At 36.2% G+C, this 15814-nt stretch overlaps 2 protein-coding genes across 3 annotated transcripts in view; one reads left to right on the forward strand and one right to left on the reverse strand.

The window, feature by feature from the left end:
• The window catches only part of SYT16 (synaptotagmin 16), a 100833-nt gene that overhangs the window by 46848 nt on the left and 38171 nt on the right, over nt 1-15814 (forward strand). The window lies entirely within an intron of this gene.
• Nucleotides 4334-5302, reverse strand: LOC130852637 (V-type proton ATPase subunit G 1). The gene has a single exon (XM_057733791.1). The coding sequence runs from the start codon at nt 5292-5294 to the stop codon at nt 4938-4940; it is 357 nt and encodes a 118-aa protein (XP_057589774.1). The 5' UTR covers nt 5295-5302; the 3' UTR covers nt 4334-4937.

Below are 15814 nucleotides of genomic sequence, written 5' to 3' on the forward strand. Positions count from 1 at the left end.
TTCGAGATCCCTACATCTTAAAAAATATTTCTCAATAAATCTTGTGGGGAGAAGGTTTGCATCGCTTGATTAAACACCAACAGATGGCTGGGATGTCTCTTCTAGAAATCAGGCACATAAAATTAACTTTTGTCTTAAATTGATATTTGCAGTATTATCCTTAATACAAAGGCACAGACCCTTATCAGGAATTCCAAAATCCAAGACATCGAAAATGGATATTTTCAGAAGGTCAGGGATGACTTGAACTGAGATGAGGTTATTTAGAGCCTTAACTTCTCTCTCTGAGTGAATATTTGCACGTTTTAATTATTAATGTGTCTTATTACAAGGTGCCACCCAAAACCCCACTGGGGTATTAAATAAATTAAGGTATGTGCACCATTTTTTCCTTTTTAAAATCCAGGAGAACCTGAATTCTGAGACATATTTAGCACCAAGCATTCCAGCAGCAGACTTGACAGTCTTTGAAGTAACTGACCCATTTGGCTATTTCTGCTTTCTTAAATGAGCCCACTTTCCTTCCAGCTTCATGGCCCTCCAAAGGCTTTTGGTATCATAGAAGAGAGAGTCAGTGGGGTTATAATTGCCAGGCGAGGGCTGGGTCCATTTTTGCTCATTGATTGTGCCTCACATCGGGCCCTGGGCCTGGTATCTCGTAGGGTCAATGCTGTTTATTAAGCAGTTGGACTTTTAAATAAGGGAATTTCCTTCCATTATCTTTCCTTTCCCTCTCCTGATTCCAGCCTTGGCTGTAGCTCTGCTCTACAGTCTCTAAACAGGATGTAAGCAGAGTCTTTACAGGGCACAAGTTTGGCCAGTAGCTTCATCCTGTAGGCAGCTCTGATCAGTGGATTTTGCTGTTTGAAGTGCATTTACAGATTCTGAGCCTTATCAGGGAAAAGTGTCACGACCAGTTCGTATCCTCTGCTTTGGGTATAGGAGGGAAAAGTTGTAGTGGCACATGTACTAGGATTTTGAGAATCCTAGCTACTGTGGATGAGCAGAAACTCTTTCGGTCCCACTGTGAATCTGTTTGTCCTCTGTCATTGGAGGCCCAGCTTGCTGTCTTTCATGGTGCCCTGGCACCTGGGGGATGAAACACGTGTCTTTGGTGTTTCCCAAGTAGAATAGTGTGATTGAAGGAATATGGACTTTGGAGTCGGACAGAACTTACACGTTACTTAATTTTTGTGGGCCTCAGTAACTTCATCTCTTGAATGAGGGTACCATAGCTACCTTTGAGGATATTATAAGTTTTAAATGGGATATTATATATAATATGAGTACATAGTAATGTTTAGTAAAGGTTGCTTAGAGTCCTTTGCCTACAAATGATTGCTTTTGTCCCTCACAACAACCTTAAAGGGAAGGCAGGGATCATTAATTTCATATGTATGAGAAGAACTGAAGGCTCAGAAAAGTCAAGTAACAAATGGCAAATCACACAGTTAACAAGGGGCAGAATCAAGGCTAAAACTTGGGTCTTTTCATTCTAAATTCTTTGCCTTTTACTTTTGCTCTTTATCAGCAAAGGAAAATGTTTCTGAACATAAAGGGAAATTTGGAAAGAGTTGAGCTCAATTCAACCAGTGCTTTCAGGATGCTGACAGTGTCAAGGGCACTGTGCTCCATCTTGGGGCTATAAAGGCCTAGGGCAGACTCTGCTTCCAGGGAATCATGGTATTTCAGGGACAAGGCATGGGGCAGCTTCGTCTATAGGAATGAAATGCTGTAGAGTCAGAGAGCAGACATGGTATTTGGGGCCATAGTGTTATAGAATCATAAATTTGTTTTAAACTGAGAGGACCCTAAAAGATCAGCTTACTCGTATTAGTTGTGCTGTGTATGTGTTTGGATTCAGGGGATACATCAGCTGTGTGGGAGGAATGAAGGATAGAATTCAGTTGGGGAAATAAGACATAAGTGAATAAGATGTTAATAAAGATTTAAATAGCTAGTCATGCTAGAAGACACATCACAAAGCAGTACACACTTATTTGCTTAATGAATTATGCAGACAGCATTTATTGTAGGAATTCAGAGAAGAGAGTGATAAAAAGTTCCTTCACCAAGATTTCATAATTATATGTTGACAGAGGCAGATCTATTGTAGAATAAAGATCTCTTCACTCTTACCTATAATACTCTTTGCACTTTACTACACCAGTCAGAATCCTTCTGGGTGCAAGTGACAGAAATTCAATCAAAAGGGGCTTAAGTGTGTGTGTGTGTGTGCGCGCGCGTACACACACACACACACACATATGAATTTTTTATCTCACAGAAGTGAAAAGCCCAGTGGGTTGTGCTTCGATACAGGAATGACTGGCTCCACTTCACAGTGGGTCTTGGTACCAGGAATCCATAATTCTTGGTTCTGCTTTTCTCTATGTTGGTTTCTTTCTCAGGCAGACTATCCCCCAGGTAATGGCAGATCACAGGCTTATGCCCTACTACCTTATCAACACCAGCTGCAGGGGTAGGGGTGCTTTATTTCCAGCAAAGTTCTGAGGCTGGCTCTCTTTGCCCACATCTGAGTTATTTGCCTAGGCTAAAATGAAGGAATGTGGGGTCAGTCGGCTTCACCCAAACCTCATGGATTGAGATTTAGAGAAGCGTGATTTCCTAAAAGAAAATCAGATGTCATTACCAAAAGAGAGAGAGAGATTCTGTAAGGTCAAAATTAACATCTGTATACTGCAACATATGGGTAAAACTTGGGACATTTTTTTTTTTAATTTAATAAGAACCCAAGTATGTATTTACCCACATAGTGATTTCAGGGGCTCATTTCTCTGTGTAGTTACAGATTTATATCTGGTATCATTTTTCTTCTGTTTGAAGGACTTTTAACATTTTTTTGTTTTGCCAGTCATGAGTTCTTTCTGAAAGTCTTTATTTTGCTTTTGATTTTGAAAGATATTTCCTCTAGGTATAGAATAATGTCAGCTTTTTTTTTCTTGCAGTGCTTAAAAGATATTTTTTCACTGTGAGATTTCACAATGAGAAATCTCCTGCCCTCCTTATCTACATTCCTCTCTTCATAGTGTCTTTTTTCCCTCTACTTGGAAAAAAACTTTAGTAGACTACTTTGCCAGAGCAGTTTTAGGTTTACAGAAACATTGGGCAAAAAGTATGGAGAGCTCCCCTATAATCTCCTCCTGCCCTGTTTCTCCTATTGTTCATCTCAGATTGGTGCAGTATATTTGTTATAATTGATGAAGCAGTATTGATACGTTATTGTTAACTAGTTCATAGTTTACATTAAGATTCATTCTGTTTTGTTCCTAACCATCTCTAACTGGTTTTCAGCAATTTGATTACAATGTGCCTTGGTGTAGTTTCACCATATTTCTTGGATTTAGAATGTTTTGAGCTTCTTGAATTGATGGGTTTAAAACTTGCATCAAATATGGAAACGTTTGGCCATGATTTCCTTACATATTTTTTCTGCTCCCCTCCCTCCTTCAGGGTCTTCAATTACATGTCTTTTGTGCTGCCTCAAATTGTGCCACTGCCGACTGGTGCTTTGTTCATGTTTTCACAGTGATTATGTTGAAATTTCTCTGTTTCATTTTGAATTGGTTTCTACTGCTGTTTTCAAGCTCACTACTCTTTTCTTCTGCATTGTCTAATTCTGTGATTAATCTCAGTGTTATTTTTTACATCTTAGTGTAGTTTTCAGCTCTAAAATTTTTTTCTGACTTTATTTACTGTGTTCAATATTTCTTCGAGCTTCTTGAATATGTGGAATACAGTGATATTTACTGTTTTAGTGTCCTTGTCCACAATTTCTGTTATCTGTGTCATTTCTTACTCCATTTCAATTGATTAACTTTTTCCCTCACAATACGTGATACTTTCCTGCTTCTCTGCATGCCTAGAAATTTTTGATTGTATGTCATACATCATGAATTTTACCTTGTGGCACATTGAATATAGAAATATTCTTGAGCTTTGCTCTCAGTTGTGGTTAAATAATTTGGAAACAGTTTGATCCTTTCTGGTCTTGGTTTCCAGCCTTTTTAGGTAGGACCAAAGTAATGTTTTATCTAGGTTTAATTGTCCTTCCCCACTGAGGCAAAACCCTTCTGAGTAGTTTACTCAGTGCCACATCAGCTATGAGGTTTTCTACATTAGCTAGTTGGACTGGACAATGTTCTTGGCTCTGTGTGAGTTCAGGGGCCTTATCTCGTCATTTTGAGTGGTTCTTTCCATGGCTGTAGGTAGTTTCCTCATGTGCATGCATTTACCAGTATGCAGCTGAAAACTCAAATACAGCAGATTTATGGAGTTCTCTCTCTCTCTTTTTTTTTTTTTTTTTTTTTACTTTTAAATGATTATTAGTACAATATCAGTACACCAAGTAGTAACATGTAACAAGTTCTTGAATTCTATCATCTAGTAATTCTGAATAAGAGAAACTAAAAGCAGCCCATACTAGTACCCATTGTTCTAACCCTTCACCAGAAAGGACTATTTTAAGGCTGGCTGCTGCTTTCACATAGGTTACAAATAACTACTTACTACTTTTTCATAGATAAAGCCCCTGACCTTCAAGAAAGATTTAGGGAAAAAAAAATATTTAATCCCTTTCTTTCTTAAGAAAAAAAAATTTCTTTAACTATATCTAAGAAAGAAAAAGTCAGTGTTGATAATATGCTACTTGCGCGAAAAGGCATAGGAAAACAGACAACATATACCCATTAAATTTCTAAGAATATGAGGTAAAAAGATAAAATCTTTGGATAAGCTCTAAGTTTGTACAAAGAAGCTACGTTTGCTATTCTGCAAAAAGTGAAGGGACCTATTATATAATACAGAAATAATTTAATGCCTTTTCACAAGAATATAACCCAAGCCTTGCTAAAGCTTCATATTCCATGAAGGCATCTAAAATGCCAATCCATGGAACAGGTGTTTCTCTTCTTCCCCTATCCATTAATGCGGTAGTTCTCATGGATTTCTGGCCGGATGTCGCAAACAAAGGCCAAGAGGTTATCCAGGACTTCATCCCTGTTCTGCCGGAAGTAAGTCTGGAGGATGGTCATCTTCTCCTGTGTGTCCTTCTCCACTTCAGTGCTGCAACTGCCGTGGGATCCCAGAGCCGCAGCTTCCTTGGCCTTGAACTCCTTCTCCCTCTGCAGGCGGTACTGTTCAATTTCAGCCTGGGCTTCTTCTTTGGCCTGCTTCAGCCTCCGGTTCTTTCGCTTGCGAGCCTCCGACACCTTCTCGGCGGCCCGCTTCTCGGCCTGGAGCAGCTGCTGGATGCCCTGCGACTGACTAGCCATGGCGGCGGCGTCTCTCTCTTTCTCTTTTTAACTCTCCTCTCTAATACTGTTTTGTGAGCTCTCACAGCCTTGGCCTCCCTGGTCTCCTAGCTTTATCACCTCAAATCAGGGAGTTCAACAACTTTGCCTGGGTTCCCCTTGCCTGTACAATGGCTTCAAAACTTTCTCCAGGTAGTCAGGTTAGACAAACATAGGACTTACTTGCTTATTTCTCATCTCGTAGGAATTGCTGTTTTTTGTTGCCTAATGTTTAATATCGTCAGAGCCATTGTTTATGTCCAGATTTTTAGTTGTTTCATGTGTGAGAGCAGACTTAATATTTGCTTTTCCATCTTAATCAGAAGCAGAAATCCCCTTAATGAACTCTTAATAATTTAAAATTGACCTTGGATTTTTTTTTTAACATAGTTTGATCTTTTGGAATTTTATTTCTTGCTTTCCAAGTCTTGTATAGTCTCTAAGGAATGTTAAAGTTTACCTTCGAGTGTGACGAATGGTAGATTATCTATTTTAGGTTGAGAAAGTTTTTGTCTATTCCTAGTTTTCTAAGAGTTTTTTTTTTTATCATAAATGGGTGCTGAAATTTAATGATCATATACACATGTTGAGATGATTATGTTTTTCACCTTTAACCTATTAATGTGGTTATTTAAACTAAGAGAATTTCCTAGTATTTAAACATCTTTGCATGTACGCTGTGAATTTTTATTTTTGATGTATTTGTTTTTAATACATTTAAATTTTGTTTGCTGTTTAGGATATTTGTAACTAGGATCATCAGAGATTGATCTACTATATAAATTGCCTTCTTTGAATTCACGAAATGATATGGGAAGTTTTTCCTTCTAGAACAGCTTACATAAAAGAGCAAGTTACCTGTTCTTTGAAGGTTAGAAAAACTCATAAGACCATCTGAATATGATGTGTCTCTTTTGAATTTTTTTCTACGTTTTATTTTTTTAGTGGTTACTGGTCTAAAAAAGTTGTTTAAACCTTTTCTTTCTTTTGTGATTTTTAAATGTCTGCTGTGTCTGTAGTTCTATTTGTCTGAATCAACCGTGTCAAATGGTTTATTTTTAAAAGATAGTTTTTGTCTTCTCTATTTTAATGTTTTCTTTATATTTTTATTAATATTTGTATTAATATTTGCATTAATATTTGCTTTTATCTTTTCTATTTCTTCCTTGTATTTTGCTTTGGTTTAAACAGTTGATTGATAACATCTTGGACTGACCATCTATCATATTAATTTTTTCATCTTTTTCTTGATTCCCAATACATACTCTAAATGAATCCATAAATTTTCTTTAAGTACCACTTTAACTGTATCCCACAAGTGTATAATATGTGATGTGTTCATTATTTTTCAGTTATTAATATTTCATCATTCCAATTAGGGTTTCTTTCTTTGACTCATCAATTATTTAAAAATGTGGTTTCTGGTTTCCAAAAGCATTTTTATAATTTTTAAAAAGTCTTGTTTTATTTCTAACTGTATTGAAATTAAATTGTGGTCTAATTGTATTTTTGAAGTTCCCTTTATAGCCTGATACATGGCTGATTTTTAGAACTCTTCCACATATGCTTGAAATTACAGTGTATTCTTAGATTGTTTTGCATCCCACCTTGTGCTAGTTTAATCCCTCTTGTGTATTATCTTCTGTGTGTTTGTGGGTGAGCTCCTCTTCAGAAGCGGTGTTTTTGTACATGGTGATGGGTATAATCCCATGTACCTTGGGTTATGAAAGTGTTCCTACAGAACAATTTTGTACTTCTACTAGGTCTCCTGGATTTCACAGGTGCTTGATCATTTTTCTTTTAATTTCTTGCCTTCACATGTCTGCCCTGTGCTGATATTATATTTCTGTGAGAGGTAAAAACTTGATGTTTTTATTTCTCACAGGATAATTTTTTTCCATTCAGAGCCTCAAACAAATAGCAAGTTTCCTTCCCATTTCTCTAAGTACAAATTGCTAGATAGAATTTTACTAGTCCCCTTTTCAAAGAAAGGGCAGTATTTTTAAAAGAATTGTGGTCTTATGCTAGGGTCCTGAATCCAATCTTGCATGAACCCAAGGCTATTCATATCCAAGATATCAGCCTATGGGATCTGCAAACAAGTTGGTTACCCCTCTGGACTAATACCAGGCACCTTTCTAATTTTATCAGCATTTCTATGAGTTTGTAGTAGGAGGGGTTCTATGTGGCCTCATGCTTCTGTATAGCAGGAACCAAAAGCTGGTCTAATTTTTAAAGATGAATAAACTGAGGCTTATTGATGACCCAAGATTATTTAATTGGGAAGTGTCAGAGCTGGGATTAAAACCTGCACATGATTTGCTTCTTACTGACATTCTTCCTCCTTTGCATTTGGCTTTTATGTGGTATTTGTGATAGTTAACTATATGTGTCAACTTGACTAGGCCACGGAGGTGCCAAAATAGTTGGTCAAATATTCTGAATGTGTCTGGGCAGATGTTTATGGATGAGGTTAACATTTGAGTTGGTCAACAGAGTAAAACAGATTGCCCTCCCTAATGTGGGTGGGCCTCACCCAATCAACTGAAGACCTGAATGGAACAAAAAAGCTGAGCAAGAGGGAACCCCACCTGCTGGACTTCTTGAGCTGGAACGTTGGTCTTCTCCTGCCCTTGGACTGGAACTTACACCATTGGCTCTCCCAGTTCTCAGGCCTGCAGTCAGGCTGGAATGACACACTGGTTCTCCTGGGTCTTCAGCTTGCCAAGTGCAGATTTTTGGACTTCTCAGCTTCCATAATCTCATGGGAGCCAATTTTATGTATATGTATATCTGTATTTTTTTTTTCTCCTATTGGTTCTGTTACTCTGGAGAACTCTGATATACTATTCCACTAACTTTAAATTTATATTTTTATTAATTATTGAAGCATTGTATTTCTAATAGTATGTTAGACAGTAAGGGGACAGACTAGAGAAGGATGAATTAAGACTGCAAGTTCTTTGAAGATGTTAGAGAAGTCATAGCCATGTGAACTCATTTAGAAAATGTAAGTAAGAAAAATAATAGAAGGCAAACTCTGCATGGCAGTTAAGAATATGGATGGAACAAGGGATGTTGTTGTACCAAGGGCAACATTTCTAATTCAGTGGTGCAGGGCTTGTTCAATTGGTTCAATGCCTAAAAATTGAGGAGTTTTTTTTTTTTGTGGCACACCATGAAATTTTAATTATTTTTATCAGGAATCAGGAATCATTTTACCAGTGGAAAATATAACTAGATTGTGTAAGCCATGCAATAGTCACAGCCATAAGTATGCATGTCCCTGACAAAACAAGCTGAGGAAAGAAGCATGATTAGCAATGCCTGTATGTCTTTGTTAATATTCATTCATGTTATTACCTGCTTGTGCTTGCAGCGTATGTGGAATGACAGGCATCCAAAGCAGAGACTATATGGGAAAAATGGAACATTTAGAAAATTTCCCGTTAATTTTTCTGCAAATGGAGAAAAGTTATTTATTACCTGATTTTCGGGGACATTATTGGGAGCTGCTATTCTGATATATGCCTACCACCGCAAGGTACAAATTGTGTGAATTTTTTTGGAATATGGCTTTTTTGCTTTTATTATTATTTTTTTCTGAGAAAGTTGTGACTTTGCTAAGTGAATATTTTCAGTCTGTTTCTTTTCAGTTGTCATGATATGTTTGGGTATATTTACTTTGAATTTGGTGCTGAAGAGACTTTGAAACTGCCTTATAGAAATTATCTGTAGCTTGACTGGGTTACAGTTGAGTTTTATCTCTGGATAAAACAACTTTGGAAATTGTCTTGGGGATGATTTGCAGCATGGAATGGGGAGATGAGAGAATGGACTAAACAACTAGAAATCCAGAAACTCACACCTGCAAATCATAAGATCTGTTCATTATCTTTCTCAGCCTTCGTTATGTATCCCAGGCCCTTCATTTTAGTATCCATGGCAATGGGCTTTTTTTTTTTTTTGTCTTCCTAATCAGAACATTTGTAAATTAAAATGTTGATTCACATTTGTTTGTAAGGATTCATTGGAGTGATAGAGAACTATTGGGGGTTGGGGGAAAAAAGCAAGAACAAGCATTCTGGTTTTATGTTTTCTCTGCATGTGCAGAAATTTAATTATCAGGTCACCTCATTCTCAGCAGAGTAAATTACAGTCTTGGTCATTAATTTGTATGTAAATGCCACTGTTGTAGGAAAACAACACAACACTCGAGTCCTATCAAGAGATGCCCTTGTAGGAAGCATACAGATTAGCAGAGATTAAGGGTCAGGTGAGTAAATGGTTTAGTACTGCTCTTGTTCAGGTGAGCCCTGTTGCAGTGATTAAACAGCTTAGAGTAATTGTCAAAGTCAAGTGTTCAGAAAACATTTGTATTTGAGAGTCTAAATAGTGAGGAATGAGGGCCCAATGAGTACAGATACAGGTCTTGCTCAGAATACTACCTGTAGCAAAGGCTTTCTGTGATCTCCATAGCCAGACCTAATCACCCTAGCCCTCAGTGCTTTCATGATGCCTCTTTTCTTATCCTGGATGAGTTTGGCCTGGTAGAGACGGGAAATAAGCTTCAAAGAGGCTAAAGTAGCCCTGGCTATAGGACTGTTCACTTAGGTGATTAGCTAGACAAATTTCTATCCAGAGATGTCAGGCAAGTTGGGGGCTGATTTGGCAGACACTTGGCTCATGGGGATAAATATGGTGAGATGAATGTGGCTGCAGGGGCGTGCAGGCTGAGTCAGTATTGTCTGTCTTCAGGGCTGTTTAGGTTTGACTTTAGTGGCCGTTGGCTGTTGGGAATAGGGTCCAGTAACTAGGGACACAGAGGAGTCAGACAAGAGCTAAATTGTAGGCTACATTTCAAGGCTTATCTAAGAACTCAGAATGTAAGTCAGAAAACCAGGAGAATCTTCCCAGGTGGACACAGTGGGAATCAGAGAGACCCTCCATTTGCTGGGCACTCTGGTCCTCAGACGTCTTTCCTTTGGCTAGAGCAGGAGGATAAGTTCTAGACTTCCTTGGTTTTGAGTCTTCTCAACTGCGCAGAAATGGCTCCAGGCTGGGATTATTTAAATCACTAAGGGGAGGACAGAGCTCCAGTGCATTGCAGTGAGGGAGAGAAAGGAGGCTGCCATGGGAACCAGGTTTACTTCAATCCACTTTTTCAAAGCTTTATTGAGGTACCGTTGGCATACAGTAAGCTGCACACACATACAGTGTACAGTTTGGCAACTTGGACTTCTTGCTTGTGATGATGGTTTCACAAGTATAATAAAACATCTCTATCACTCTCAAAGTTTCCTCATGCCCCTTTGTAATCCCCCCTTCTCGCTAACCTCCCCCACCACCCCAAACCCGCAGACAGCCACGGATCTATTTTCTGTCACAATATATTTTTTAAATTTTTCTAGATATTATATAAATGGAATTATATAATGTGTACTCTTTTTGACTTTCTTCCCCCTACTCTCAGCTTAATGCTTTTGAGATTTATCCATGTTGTTGGAGGTATAAATAGTTATGTCCTCTTGTTTGCTGACTAGTATTCCATCGTAGTGATAGGTCGTATTTGTTTATCCATTTACCTGCTGCTACACTTTTGGGTTGCTTTCAGATTTTGTCATTTAAAATATAGGCCACTAGGACATTTGTGTAAAAGCCTTTATGTGGACACGTGTTTTTTCCCACCTTGGGAAAAATATCTAGTAGTGGAGTGGCTGGATTATGTGGTCAGATGTCTGCTTAAATTTTTAAGAAACCACCAAAGTAGTTTTACCATTATATTCCTACCAGGAGTGCACAAGAGCTCCAGATGCTTTACTGTCTTGCAGTTAGTTTTAAAAACTTTTATTGGTATCATATTTTGGTTTCAATTTGTATTACTCTAATGCTTACCTTTTTTAAAGCTCTTTATTGGAATATAATTGCTTTACACTGTTGTGCCAATTTTTGAGGTACACCAGAGTGAATCAGCTGTATTTATACATATATCCCCATATCCCCTCCCTCCCACAACTCCCTCCCATCCTCCTTATCCTGGCCCTCTAAGTCGTCACCCATCATCAAGTTTATCTCGTTATGTTATGCAGGAAATTCCCATGAGCTATCTATTTTACATTTGGTAATGTATATATGTCAATGCTACTCTCTCACTTCGTCCCAGCTTCCCCTTTGCTCTCCCTCCCCACCCTGTGTCTTCAAGTCAGTTCTCTACATCTGCATCTTTATTCTTGCCCTGTCACTGGGTTCATTAGTACCAGTACCATTGTTTTTTTAAGATTCCATATATTCATATGAAATGCATGCAGTATTTGTTTTTTATTTTTTCTGGCTTACTTCGCTCTGTATGACAGACTCTAGGTCTATCCACCTCATTACAAATAATTCAATTTCATTCTTTTCTTATGGCTGAGTAATATTCCATTGTATATGTGTGCCACATCTTCTTTATCCATTCATCTGCTGATGTGCATTTAGGTTGCTTCCATGTCCTGGCTATTGTAAATAGTGCTGCAGTGAACATTGTGGTACATGTTGAGTATCTTTTCATTTGCTTATAAGCCATTTGTGGCTCCACATATTAGTTTGTGAAGCATCTGCTTGGAATATTTTACTGGGTTCTTTTTATTGAGTTGTGTTATTATCAAGTTGTAAAAGGTCTTTCTACATCCTGGATACAAGTCCTTTATCTGACATGTGTGTAAATACTTTCTCTCAGTGTGTGTCTTATCTTTTCATTTCTTAATATCTTTGAAAGAGCAGAAGTTTTTAAATTTTGACGTCTAATTTAGCAGCTTTTTTCTTTTGTGGTTTATGCTCTTGTATCTCTTAAGTTTGCAAAAATTTCTCCTATGTTTTTTCCTTAGGAGTTTTATAAAGTTTTACAATTTGATCTATGATTAATTTCTGCACCCACACACATAGTGTGAGATAAGGATTGATGTTCCATATTAACATCCATTTTGCTCAGGCATACTTTTTTGAAAAGACTAATTTCCCCATTGAATTGCTTTGGCACCTTTGTAAAAATGAAAATGGACCGCATTTCTGTGGTGCTATTTCTGGACTCAATTCTATTGATTTATTAGTTTACCTTTTTGACAATAGCAAATTGTCCTGATTAGTGTAGCTGTATCATAAGTCTTAAAAGCAGGTAGGTTGGTATTCCTTCTTTGTTCTTTTTAAAAACTATTTTGAATATTCTAAGTCCTTTTTTCCCTTATACATTTTAGAGTCTGATTGTCAAATTTTACAAAATATCTGCTTGGATATTGATTTAGATTGTGTTAAATCAATAGACTAATTTGGGGAAATTAATATGTTAACAATATTGAGACTTCTATTTTTTTTCTCAGAAATAATGCTTTTAGTGTAGTAGGTTCGAATGCCTCTTGTTAAACTTACTCTTAAATATTAATTTATTTTCATGCTTTTGGGAACAGAATTAAAATTTAAAAAATTTTCAATTTGTCATTAGAATAAAGACATAATTGATTTTTATATAATGACTTTGCTAAATTCATTAAGTGGTCTCATCATTGATGTTAGTTGTAGAGTTTTAGTAGATTCCCCCTTTTTTCAGATTGTTGACTATCCCTAGCATGCTAAGATTTTTTGTTTTATTTTTATCAGAAATTGATGTTGGATATTGTTAACTTTTTGTGTGCTTGTTGAGTCGATTATTTGTTTTTTTTATTGTGTTAATTTAATGAATTAAATCAATTGATTTTAGTATTTTAAACCAACTTTGCATTTCTAGGATAAATCTTATGTGACCATAATGTATGATCCTTTTAATATATAATTGGATTTCATTTGTTAATGTTTTGCTTAGGATTTTTTATAACTATGATATATGGGATATAGGCATATAATTTTCTATATTTGTGATGTCTTTGTCAGGTGTTTTCATTAGGATTATGCTGGCCTCATAAAATGGGTTGAGAAATGATCTCTCTCTGCTTTATGTAAGAGTTATGTAGATATTGGTATTATTTGGTATATATTCATAGAATTCTGAAGGCTCTTCAGAGTTCAGAGAACCACAGAATGCTCTTTCTTTTCAAGTCCAGATTATTACAGTGGACACAGGTTGAGTCATAATACAAATCTATTTCTTACTGATTTTTTCTTAGTTGCTCTATCAACTAACTGCTGAGAAGGCGGTGTTAAAATCTTCAGTTTCACTTTGAATTTATCTATTTCTCCTTTAAGTTCCATTAGTTTTTCCATCACATATTTTGAAGCCCTGTTAATAGGTTCATACACACTTACAATTTTTATGTCTTGATGAGTTGATCAGTTTATCATTATAAAATAGCCTTCATCTCTGGTAAAACTCTTATCTTGAAGTCTTCTTTGATATTAATACAACTGCATCAGCTTCTTTATGTTTATAGTTTGCATAACTTGTCCTTTTAATCCCTTTATTTTTAACCTGTGTATTTATATTTAAAGTGTGTCTCTTATGGTCATCATATGTTAGATTGACCAAAAAGTTTGTTCAGGTTTTTCCGTCACATCTTATGGAAAAGATTGGGCCAACCCAATAATTGGGTCTAGCTTTTTTATTCAGTTTGACAATCTTTACTTTCATATGTGATGTTTATGTCATTTGCATTTCATGTGTGGAAATTATTAAGTATGTCATTTTATTTGTTTTCTACTTGTTGCCTCTAATTTTCATCTTCTGTCACTCTTTCTGCTTTCTTTTTATGTTAATCACCCATTTTTTAGTATTCAGTTTAGATTCCTCTATTAAATTTTTAGCTATACATATTTGTATTTTCTTTTTTCATGACTGTTCTAGGAACTGCATGTACATCCTTAGTTTATCACAGTCCACTTTGAGTTAGTATTGTGCCACTTCACACTTACTCTCTGCTTTGTACCTCAGCATTACACCACTTTGCATGAGTATAAATCACTTACTTCTCCTCTCCTTTGTGTTATTGTTACTTCATGTTTTACTTTTTCACACTTTATCAACCCCTTGCCTCCATGCAATAGTATGTATGTACTTTCTTCCACTATCTTTCAGAAAAGGTAAAAGAAGAAAACATCAAATTTTGTTTGTATTTACTCACATATTTACCATTGGTATTATTGCTTTTCATTCCTTCTCTTAGATCTGAGATTCAGTTTGTTGCCAGTTCCCTTTCACTTGAAGAACTTCCTTTAACATTTCTTGAAATGCAGGTCTGATGAATTCTCTTTCATTTATATAAAATTGTAGTTATTTTACATTTCTTTTTGAAGGAGGATTTCTCTGGATATAGAATTCAGTGCTGACAGTTTTTTTTTTTTTCCTTTCAGTACTTAAACACATCATTCTATATAGAGTTCTGGCTTCCAGTATCTCTGAGAGAAGACATTTTTCTTTGTATTATTATTTTCATGTATGCAATGCATTTTTCTTTCTCTCCTTACTTTCAAATATTTTGCTTCATCTTTGATTTTCAGCTCGTTGATGATGATGTGCCTAGCTATAGAACTTATGAACTAGATTATTAAAATGTTTGAATCTGTGGGGTTTTTTTTTCCACCAAATTTAGGAGATTCTCAGCCATTATTTTTCAAATATTTTTCTTCAACATTTTTTGTTTGCTTTTTCCTCCTTGGACTTCAGTTACATGTATTTCAGACAACTTGATATACTGTTCTTGTTCACTGAGGTTTTGTTTATTTTCTTTCCAATTTTTTTTACATTCTTCTGACTGATTACTTTTTATCAAGCTCCTTCAAAGTTCATTGGCATCTCCAACCTGCTAAAAAAACCCCAATCTACTGAATTTTTTAACTTTGAAGATTTTATTTTCAATTCTAAGTTTATTTTTTTAAATATTTTCATTTCTCTACTGAAATTATCCTTATTTATATTCATTAGGATTACCTTTTCCTTTAATTCTTTGAACTTATTTATAATAGATACTTTAAAGATGTGGTCTTCTACATCCAACATCTGAGTCATCTTGGGGCTAGTTTCAATTGAATGCTTTTTTTCCCCTTGGTGGTTCACATTTTTTTCTCATTTCTTTGTATATCTAGTAACTTTTTATTGTGCACTGGACATTATGGTTGAAATGTTGTAAAGATATTGGATTCTTTCATCTTCCTGTAAAGAGTATTGTTTTTTGGTTTAGCCTGCAGTGAAATTACTAATTTATTCCTTTGAGTAATTGGTTTTATAGTTTGTTATGTTGGGCTTATTTCAGTTTTACTCTTAGTCTTATTTCTAATGTTGGCCCTTCCAAAGTTTTTTTTTTTTAATTAATTAATTAATTTATTGGCTGTGTTGCGTCTTTGTTGCTTCTCAGGGGCTTTCTTTAGTTGCAGTGAGCGGGGGCTACTCGTCATTGTGGTACGTGGTCTCCTCACTGCCGTGGCTTCTCCTGTTGCGGAGCACAGGCTCTAGGCATGTGGGCTTCAGTAGTTGCAGCACATGGCTCAATAGTTGTGGTGCACGGGCTTAGTTGCTTCGCGGCATGTAGGATCTTCCTGGA

This window comes from Hippopotamus amphibius, chromosome 4, assembly GCF_030028045.1.
Source record: "Hippopotamus amphibius kiboko isolate mHipAmp2 chromosome 4, mHipAmp2.hap2, whole genome shotgun sequence".
Taxonomy (NCBI): Eukaryota; Metazoa; Chordata; class Mammalia; order Artiodactyla; family Hippopotamidae; genus Hippopotamus; species Hippopotamus amphibius.